The sequence below is a fragment of the Rhinolophus sinicus genome, chromosome X (genome assembly GCF_036562045.2).
Source record: "Rhinolophus sinicus isolate RSC01 chromosome X, ASM3656204v1, whole genome shotgun sequence".
In the NCBI taxonomy this organism is placed as follows: domain Eukaryota; kingdom Metazoa; phylum Chordata; class Mammalia; order Chiroptera; family Rhinolophidae; genus Rhinolophus; species Rhinolophus sinicus.
The window spans coordinates 21,728,204-21,738,714 of record NC_133768.1 but is presented as its reverse complement, the minus strand read 5'-3'; the positions used below and the strand labels follow the sequence as shown (position 1 = coordinate 21,738,714).

At 43.1% G+C, this 10,511-nt stretch overlaps 1 protein-coding gene across 1 annotated transcript; it reads right to left on the bottom strand.

Annotated features, from left to right (window-relative positions):
- Positions 1–1,242: 1,242 nt before the first annotated feature.
- LOC109457530 (melanoma-associated antigen B10) lies at positions 1,243–2,283 on the bottom strand. The gene has a single exon (XM_019750493.2). The coding sequence runs from the start codon at positions 2,281–2,283 to the stop codon at positions 1,243–1,245; it is 1,041 nt and encodes a 346-aa protein (XP_019606052.1).
- Positions 2,284–10,511: the final 8,228 nt, after the last annotated feature.

Genomic DNA, 10,511 nt, shown 5'->3' with positions numbered 1-10,511 from the left:
TAGCCCTCACTTGGAGTTTGATAAATTACACACAAGACAAACTAATAAAACGAACTTTTACTGTAATGGGCTCTTGTCTCTTCCAGGCCAGAGCAAAGACTGCTAGCACAGTGGCTTCTGAGCAGACCCATGTCACGTGAGTATCACCCCTATTTCTCAGAAGCTCCCTGGGGATGATGTACTTAAAACATACAATTCACCTGTTGTACTCAACTGCACTGGGAAAAGGACACTGGGAAAGGATGTAGTACCCCATCCATTCTTGCCCCAGGGGGTGCATTCTGTCTGGCTTATCCATGACAGAAAAGTAACTGCTAGAAGCAGTTTTCCATTCCAGGCTTTAGTGTTTCAGCTCTGGACACACCTTCTGAGGGTCTGGGCCCTTCCCATCATACCCACAGCCTCATCTGACCCACTGCCCAGCGTAACATAAAATTGACTCACACCAGGGGTCTTGCAGTTTCCCAAGGCCCCAAATTCACTTGCCTCAGGGCACTTACACTTGACAGTTCACATCTGGATCACATCTGGACCTCTCCTTCTTTTGACTTGTCCTTAGGTCTGAGGGTATATCTCACCATCTTCCTGACTTGACAGATGCTCCTAGACTCTAACATTCTATGAGCACAGTGGGTATTGTTGATCCTGACATTCTCAGAAGTAGCATGGAGCCTCCCCAAGAGCAGATGCCGAAGAAACGTTTGAGAAATAAATAAGACAGTGTGCAAGAGATCTAATTTATTATGTTATTAATTGTACATTCTTGAATATAGTCATATATATCTATATCTATATCCAGGCATATATCATTTCATTTTAAACAACAGACTAAAAGTGAACAGAGAATCCAATATTTGGCCATCGTTTACTTTTGCTCTCTCTCTCTTTTTTTTAATCTCAAGTATTTTACTGCTGAATCCTTTTACATTTCTAAGGAAATGCCTAATCTATTGACAGGTTATTATGTTCCAAATCACTAAATAAGATATACAAAATAATAATCTCTTACTCTTAAATTGCACACACAGCAGAAATTTGAGCAATGTCATTCAAAAACTTGGACTTTTAAGCTAATAAACCTTCTATCAAAAGGAAAAACAATTTTAAAATGATCTACGTTAACACACAGAACAGGAACACAAACTGTTACACACTTGGTTTTCTCCAGCCCCACCCTGACTTTTCAGTAATGAGAACATAGACCTTTTTTTTAACAACAAAGTGAAGAACTTACATCAGACTTCACTTAGTGTGGGAGGATTTGCTGGCCATGGCCTTGGAGCGCGCACTGGCCATGGCAGCGGTACGAGCTCTGGCTGCTACTCGGGCCTGTGCTCTCTCTTCCTCATCTCTCAAAGCCTCTTCATAGCAGGGTGGGAAGGCACTCGGGATGGTGTCATGGACCTTGGCCAAAAATTCCAGCACTTTCATCTTGCTGGTCTCAGCATAGGCTCTTGGGCCCCACAGGAACTCAAAGCGTGGGGGATCACTTCCGGGCACCTGGCGGTACTGCAGGTATTTTTGCTGCACGAAATCTTGTGTGATGAGCTTCTTGGGGTCTCCATAGATTAGATTATTTCTCCCAGCATATAACCCCATCAGATTCAGCACTTCCCAGACTTGCTCTTCAGTGGCACAGTTGCCATTCGTGAAGATCACGCCCAGGACAGTCATCAGCACCCCGGTGTTGGGCACACCTCTGTTATCTCTCTCATCACAGCTTACATCCAATTTGTTGACGAGGACGTAGGTGTTCCTGTTGGGATCCACTTCCTTCACGTCAAGGCCAAAGACGAGCTCCAGGTGGTCGGAGGCTCTCTTAAAGATCTCGTGGAAGTGATTCCTGTACACTTGGATGACATTTCTCAGCATATCTGCCTTGGTAACGGGCTCTTTCATTTGATACTTGTACAGCAGGTAGTGCACCAGCCTGACCACCTTTTCATCTACAGGATCTCTGTGCCAGTGCTCAGTGGTCTCCTTCACCGGTGAGGTATTTGACCTTTCTGCCACTTGATTGCTGGCACCTTTATTAAAGCTTGCATTTGAAGTAGCTGCAGCAGTAGTGATAGTAGAGTGGACTTGCCCAGGCACTGGAGGATTGCTGGGTGTTTCAGTGGCAGATGAACTCTGGGGAGCATCCTTGAGACCAGAAGATGGGGAAGAAGGGGACTCTTCTTCTTCTGGTCCAGTGGCCTGAGCACCTGCTTGGTCCTTGGGCTTTTCTCGGGCCTGGCGGCGTTTCTCACGGGCACGCAGCTTACTCTTCTGGCCCCGAGGCATGACGACTCTGGGCAGAGACAGCAGGCAGAAGTGTGAAAATGAGGTCAACTTATTCGGTGACGTGGAGGAAAGAGGATGAAATGGTGTGATAACCTTAGCAGGGAGATAACTGGGGGTAAAGTGAGGGATGTCTTCCCCTGACAGCCCTGCTGAGGGGTCACCAGGGCTTATAGTAGGGGATCATGCTCTGTGGGGTTCCCTTTGTCCTAAAGGAGGCATCCCCCTCAGCCTTGATCAAGATCCTGAAGGAAACTCAAAGCCACCTGTAGGACTCCTCCCTCTGCTCACCTGAATTGTCTAGCCTTCGACTATGGCTTTCATGCATCCCTCTCCCCACCCCCACCAAAGGTAAAGTGAGGGGGCATCGGCACCTTAATTGTCATGTCAGGGTTCTTCCAGGGTGCTTAGCAGAGGGGCTGCATAGGGCCTTCACTGTTCTGGGAAGGTGGTTTTCCCCAGAATGCACATAGGGGCATTCATTGACTCCTGGCAGAACCTGGTCTGAGGCAGACACCCTAGTCAAATATCCGCACCTCCTGGAGGGGCCAGACAGAAGAATCAAGGGTGCTACTTCCAGCCACCCCTGCCTGGGATCCCCAGGGCTGATGGCAAGCTCAGGCTCTGTGGGGCTTCCTCTGCCATGGTGGAGGGGAGAGGGGGAAAGGGAGGGGGGAGGGAGAGGGAGGAGGAGGGGAATAAGGGAGCGGGAGGGGGAGGGGTATAAGGGAAGGGGGAGGGCAGGGGAGAGGGGGGAGGGTATAAGGGAAAGGGGAGGGGAGAGGAGAAAGAGGTATAATGGAAGGGGAGGGGAGGGAGGGAGGATGGGGGAAGAGTATAAGGGAAGGTGGAGGGAGGGGAGGGAGGGAGGAAGGGGAGGAATATAAGGGCAGGTGGAGGGAGGGAGGAAGGGAGTGGAGTATAAGGGAAGGTGGAGGGAGGGGAGGGAGGGAGGAAGTGGGAGGAGTATAAGGGAAGGTGGAGGGGAGGGGAGGGAGGGGAGAGGGGAAAGGGGAGGGGTATAAGGGAAGGTAGAGGGGAGGGGAGGGAGGAAGGGGAGGAATATAAGGGCAGGTGGAGGGGAGGGGGGAGGGAGGAGGAAGGGGAGGAATATAAGGGCAGGTGGAGGGAGGGAGGAAGGGGAGGAGTATTAGGGAAGATGGAGGGGAGGGGTAGGGGAGGGGAAGGGGAAGGGTATAAGGGAAGGTGGAAGGAGGGGGAGGGAGGGGAGAGGGGAAGGGGAGGGGTAAGGGAAGGTGGAGGGAGGGAGGGGAGGGAGGGAGGAACTGGGAGGAGTATAAGGGAAGGTGGAGGGGGGAAGGGAGGGAGGAAGGGGAAGAGTATAAGGGAAGGTAGAGAGGGGAGGGAAGGAAGGGGTGGAGTATAAGGGATGGTGGAGGGAGGGGGGACGGAGAGGAAAGGGGCGGGGTATAAGGGAAGGTGGAGAGGAGGGGAGGAGGGAGAGGAGGAAGGGGAGGGGTATAAGGGAAGGTAGAGGGGAGGGGAGGGAGGAGGAAAGGGAGGAGTATAAGGGAAGGTGGAGGGAGGGGGGAGGGGGAGGGGGGAGGGGAGGGGGAGGGGGAGGGGAGGGGAAGGGGAGGAATATACCGCAGGTGGAGGGAGGGAGGAAGGGGTGGAGTATAAGGGAAGGTGGAGGGAGGGAGGAGGGGGAGAAGGGGAAGAATATACGGGCAGGTGGAGGGGAGGAGGAAGGGGTGGACTATAAGGGAAGGTGGAGGGAGGGAGGGGAGGGAGGAGGGGGAGGGAGGAAGGAGAGGAATACGGGCAGGTGGAGGGAGGGAGGAAGGGGAGGGGTATAAGGGAAGGTAGAGGAGAGGGGGAGGGAGGAGGAGGGGGAGGGAGGGAGGAAGGGGAGGAATATACGGGCAGGTGGTGGGGAGGGAGGAAGGGGGTGGAGTATAAGGAAAGGTGGAGGGGAGGGGGGAAGGGAAAAGGGAGCGGTATAAGGGAAGGTGGAGGGGAGGGGGGAGGGGAGAGAAAAGGGGGAAGGGGGAGGGGTATCAGGGAAGGTGGAGGGGAGGAGGGAAGGGCGAAGGGTACGAGGGAAGGAGGAAGGGAGGGGGACGGGAAGGGAGGGGAAAGGGGAGGGGAAGGAAGGAAGGAAGGGAGGGGGAGGGGAAGGGGAGGGGGAGGACGAAGGGGAGGGGGAGGGGAAGGAAGGAGGGGAGGGGAAGGGGAGGACGAACGGGAGGGGGAGGGGAAGGAAGAGGGGAGGGGGAAGGGAGGGGGGAGGGGAGGAGGACCCTGGCCTGAGGCAGACACCCTGGTCAAACACCGCACCTCCTGGAGTGACCAGATGGAGAAGTGGGGTATGCCACTTCTAGACGCCCCTGACTGGAGTCTCCCAGGGCTGACCGCAGGGGTCGGACTCTGTGGGCTTTCTTCTGCCGTGGGGGAGGGGAGGCCCACGCGCCAAAGTCACATAAGGTCCTTCAGTGACTCCAAACAGGACCCCGTGTCCTCCCTCTACTGGCTTGATGCCTACCCCTGGTTCAAGACTATTAATTATCTGAGTTCCCAGAAGGAGAATTCAGAGGGCCGTGGATTGGGCGATCCTTCTCTGGAACCTTCTAGGGCTGACAGCGGGCAGGCCTGTGGGGCGTTCTGTCTTCTGGGATGGGTATTCCCTCAAACCTTACTCAATATCCTTACCTTACTGTGTAAAAAAGCAAAAAGCCTGGATACCGTCCTCCGGTAACTAGCTGCCGCGCTCCTCGCACAAGGTCTCACCTCCAATGGACGCCAGACGGAAGTCAGTGTGCTACACATTCTGTTCCCCCTGCCCCGCCTCCCCGGGAACGGAATGCTGTGGTGCCCCCTCTGTTTTGGCGCGGGTGGTACCTAAAGTCCTCTCTTCGGAACCAGGTCCTCATATGACTCTTGGTTTTAAACTAAAGGCTTCTTGGGAAATACCACCTCCTTGTAAGCTCTGGACAATTTCTCAACTTAAACCTCTGAAGAAAATGGGTCCATGTCCCACGCGTGATGTGAAATCAAGAAGCTGCAACGCACTGTGGACGTGCCAGGAAAGGTTTCGAGCTGCCCGAGCAGCTTCAGTGATGGTGGGTTCTCTTCACTTGTCCGACTTAGACTTTTGGCGACTCTCTATTCAAAAGAACTACTTTCTGCAGGTTTGAGGCAGATCTGCATAATTGTGAGACCCAGATCTTTTGATCATATCTAATATCGTACAGTGTAGTGAAATTCATTTTGACTCTGGTTCATAGCGGATACATACGTGTTCCCCTAATTACTGCTTTGTACGGCAAGGCTCTCAGTTTCACTATCGTTGTCTATACACCAGCTTTCTGAAGTCATTTATTCATTTGAATAATTCGTGGCCTTTTCCTTTGGATTTTCTAAAACGATGATCATATTTACAACAAATAATTTCTATTTAAAAAAATATTCCTAGCTTTTATTTATTTTTGTATTCTTACCTTCTGGCTATCCTTTCCAGTCTAGTTTTGAACAGTAGAGTTGGTAGCATATGCTATGTCTTGTTCCTTTCATTAATGGAAATGCTACTAACGTTTCACATTTAAGTTTGCTTGCTATAGATTTTAGGAAATGGAAGTTCCTTTGTAATGTTAGTTTGCTAAATGGTATTATTCATTCATGTTGAATTTTTCTTTAAAAGCCTTCTCTGCACTTCAGTACATAATCAAATGCCTTTTTAAATCTTATCTGTTAATGTGGTAATATTTTAAGCAGTATTTTTAAAGTCATATCTTCTTTACATTTCTTGGATTCAGCCTCTTTTTCCCATTTAATTCACTGCTATATTGAACCTTCTATGAATTTATTTAGGATCTTTGCCTGTATGTATGTGGGTGAACTTGGCTTGACTGTTTTGTTTTCAGGGTGTCCTCAGCTGGTTTTCTTATCAAGGAGAGCTAGTCTGGGAAAATGAGTTGAAAAGTTTCCCATCTTTTGTATGTTTTGGGTGTGTTTACATAAGATGTGGTTAATTTTTTGCTTATGATTTCATAGAACTGGCCCCTAACTGCCTTGTCCTGAAACATTTAAAGTTGGAGTTTTGAGGACAGTTTCAGTTTGTATTTTTCAATTACAGTTTTCTATATGTTTGAATCAATTTGGTAATTAATATTTTTTCTAAATAGTGGTCTGTTTTCACTTGGGGTTTCCAATTTAATGGCAAATTGTAGAAATCCTCAAGCATATGCAACAGTAGAGAGAATAGTATAATAAAACCAATATACCTGACATCATCAATACATGGCCAATCTGGTTCCATTTATATCCATACCTACCCCCATCTCTGCCACTGAAATAATGAGAAACAAATCCTAGCTATCATACTATTTCCAAATATTCCACTATGTATTTCTAAAATACAGAGGATGGCAAAAAAAATGTATACACATTTTAAGAAAGGAAAAAACTGTATTAAAATTTTAATACTCAATATATAGTGATAACAAAAGATGAATACAAGTCATGTTTGACTTCTGCAATTACACATTGCTACCGTAATTAAATTCAACTTCAAGAAGTAATACATAGATAACATCTCTTAAAATATGTATACAGTTTTTTGGGCACCCCTGGTATAAATACTCTATGAAGCATAAACTAATTACACATATCCCACTTTAAAAGATTAACTCCTTAATGTCATCAAATGTCCAGTTATTTTTCACATTAACCTGGCTTTTTGTTAAAAAAAAAAACAAAAAAACACACATCTTATGTTCTGTCCAGTTTTATATCACCTGGATTTTGCTGATCGCAACACTAGTGCCCTTTTTACCCTGTATTTCTTTAAATCAGTAGAAGTTTGATCAGATTAGGGTTTAATTTTTTTCTTTCTCTTTCTTTGTTTAGAAAGACCACTCCATAGGTGATTCTGTGAATTTCTATTGCAAGGAACCTAATATCTGTCTCCCTTTGTGTTGATGTTTGCCATCTGTGACAATTAGCATATTTATCCATTAACTAAGGATTACATAATGTTAATTTTCTATTTTTGTCATTCTTTCTGAATTTGTTAGATGAATTATATCTTCACATGGAAACCTATCCTTATTCACCATTTAGTAATGATAGTTATAGTATTCTCTTATAATATTTAAATCCTTCTGCACCCATATTTTGTACAAAATTATTTAACTGATACCACTTATTTCTGTTCCTTTCATTTGTAATTGATGATACCTATAAAAATGTCAATTATATCAATCTTTTCAAAGAATAGGCTTTTGTTATTTGGCTCCATTGTCTTCTAATTCATGATTTCTGCATTTTTCTTCATTATTTCCTGTGTTCTAATTCTTGGGACTTAATATGGTATTCTTTCTCTAGTTTCTCGAGTTTTTTCATGTTTTAAATTTTTCTATGTTTCTGTCCGTTTGGATTTTAATTTCAATAACTATACTTTTATTTCTACGTATTGTTTTAGTTTTTTCAAATTAGCCTGTTCTTTTTCCTAATTTCCTGTTCTTATGGTCTCAATGCTTCCTTTTCTCTTTAATGGATTTTTAAAATTGAGATATAATTGACATATAACATTATATTAGTTTCAGGTGTACAACATAATGATTTGATATTTGTATATATTGTGAAATAATCACCACAGTAAATCTAGTTAACAGCCATCACCGTACATAGTTACAATTATTTCTCTGGTGATGAAGACTTTTAAGATCTACTCTCTTAGCAACTTTCAAATATACAAAAGTGTTATTAACTAGTCACCATGCTGTACATTACATCCCCAGGACTTATTTATTTATAGATAAAGTTTGTACATTTTGACCACCTTTACCCATTTTGCCCAACCTCCACCCCCTGCTTTTGGCAACCACCAATCTGTTCTCTGTATCTGTGAGTTCTTTTATTTTGTTTGTTTAGATTCCACACATAAGTGAGAGCATACGGTATTTGTCTTTTCCTGTTTTATTTCACTTAACATAGTGCTCTCAAGATCCATCCATATTGTTACAAATGACAACTTTTCCTTCTTTTTATGGCTGAATAACATTCATATATATATATATATATATATATATGTACAACTTTTTTTTAAATCCACTCATTCATCAGTGGACACTTGGGTTATTTCCATGTCTTTGCTATTGTTAATGAACATTGAAGTACACATATCTTTTTGAGTTAGTATTTGTGGGTGTAATAATGGATGTGTGTAAATACTCAGAAGTGGAATTACTGGGTCATAAAGTAGTTTTATTTTTAATTTTTTGAGGCATCTCCATACTGTTTTCCATAGTGGTTGCACTATTTTTAAAATAAATCTGTTCAAGGCTATAACAATCCCTTTCAGTACCACTTGGCTGTTTCCCATATATGCTCTAGAGCTTTATGTGTAGTGCTAGAATTTTTTATAAGCTGTATATGTCTTTGTATTACTTATGGTCTTAGAATTTTTTTGAATATACACACACAAATACTAGTGAGTACAGAAAATTATTTTTGAGAAAGATGTGAAGAAGAGCAGAAAAACAGAATTATTTAAAGGAGGTTTCAGGGCCCAAGAGTGTTTCACTTTGTTTTGTTTTGGTTATATATAAGAGACTTGAACACATTTAACTGCTTGTGACTGAGTTGAGTTTTTCCTAGGAATTAAAAGAGGGTTTAACATTAGAAAACCAAACAGCATAATTAGCTAAGTGCAGCTGTCAGAGATTATTCAGGAAAACAGAAATTACTCTGAAACTCTAATTTAGAATTTAATGCAAGAAGTTGATTACTTGGGTGATGGAGAAGGCAAACCGGGTAGAGTCAGGGATACCAATACTTAAAAACTTGAGGAAGTTACTCCCATCTGTAGGGTAGACGGACAAAGAGAGGAGGGAGGTAATATTACTAGAGACTGGGAGTTGAAGTCAACAAGATCAAGAACCATGAAGGAGAAGTCAATGATGCAGAGAGGGAGAAAGAGGAAAACTCTTGCTATTCCAGTCCTCTTGGGCTGTAATCTGCCGGTGTCCTTATTGCCTTAATATGGTATTCAACCATGGTAGCAACCAAATATTGGAGAACCTGAAGAATTGCAACCTACAGGAGTTATCTCCTGAACACTAGCAAAGAGAACAAGGAAAGAATAAGAAATGGATCTGAGGGCAAGTAAGTACAGGACTGGCATAGTATACTGACGGATTAAATGAAAAAAATATCTAAGTTGATAAAAAGTATTTTATAAAAATCAATATTAATTCATGATAAAAAGAGATGCTATCAAACCTCAACAAAATCCCCATCAGAATCCCAGCAGGTTTGTTTTTGTTTGTTTGTTTGTTTAGAAATTGATATACTGTAAAATATATGTGTAAATACAATGGACCAAGACTAGCCAAAATGACTTTGAAGAGGAAATGTGGAGGACTAACACTACCTGATTTCAAGACTTATTATAAATTACAATTATCAGGACAGTGTGGTGTGTTTGTAAAGATAGACAAATAGGTCAATGGAACATAATAGAAAGACCAGCAATAGACCCTAATATATATAGGCAACTGACTGCCAACAGTGGTAAAAGGCAATTGAGGAAAGAAAAGATAGACTTTTCAAAAAATGATACTGGAACAATTGGAAATACACACAAACTTTGATCCATTACTTTCACTATATAAAAAATTAAAAAATGAATAACAGATCTAAATGTAAAATCCAAAACTATAAGACTTCTAAAAGTTTTATAGGAGAAAGCCCTTTGGGTTCTTGGGCTAGGCAAAGATTTCTTAGCTACAATTCCAAAATGACAATTCATAAAAGAACAAATTGATAAATTGGATTGAACTGAAATGAAAAACATCTGTTCCTCAAAAAACACTGCTAAGAAAATGAAAAGATAATCCATATAGTGGGAGGAAATATTTGCAAAACATGTATATGATAAAGGATTTGTATCCAGCATTTATAAAGAACTTTCAAACCTTAATAAGAAAATAAGACAATATAAATGGTCAAAAGGTTTGAACACATAATTCACTAAAAGACAGTTATGAATGGCAAAGAAGTACATACAGAGATGCTCCAACATCATTAATCATTAGGGAAATAATTAAAATCCCAATGAGATACCACTACACGCATATTAGAATATGGATGGTAACAAGACTGATCACACTAAATGTTGCCAAGGGTGTGAAGGAACTCTCATACACTGCTGGTAGGGATGTAAATTGGTACACCCATTTTGTAAAATAGTTTGTAAATTTCTGAAA

Bases quoted from the DNA above. Each gene is read 5' to 3' on its own strand.
- LOC109457530 (XM_019750493.2), bottom strand. From the start codon at position 2,283: ATGCCTCGGGGCCAGAAGAGTAAGCTGCGTGCCCGTGAGAAACGCCGC.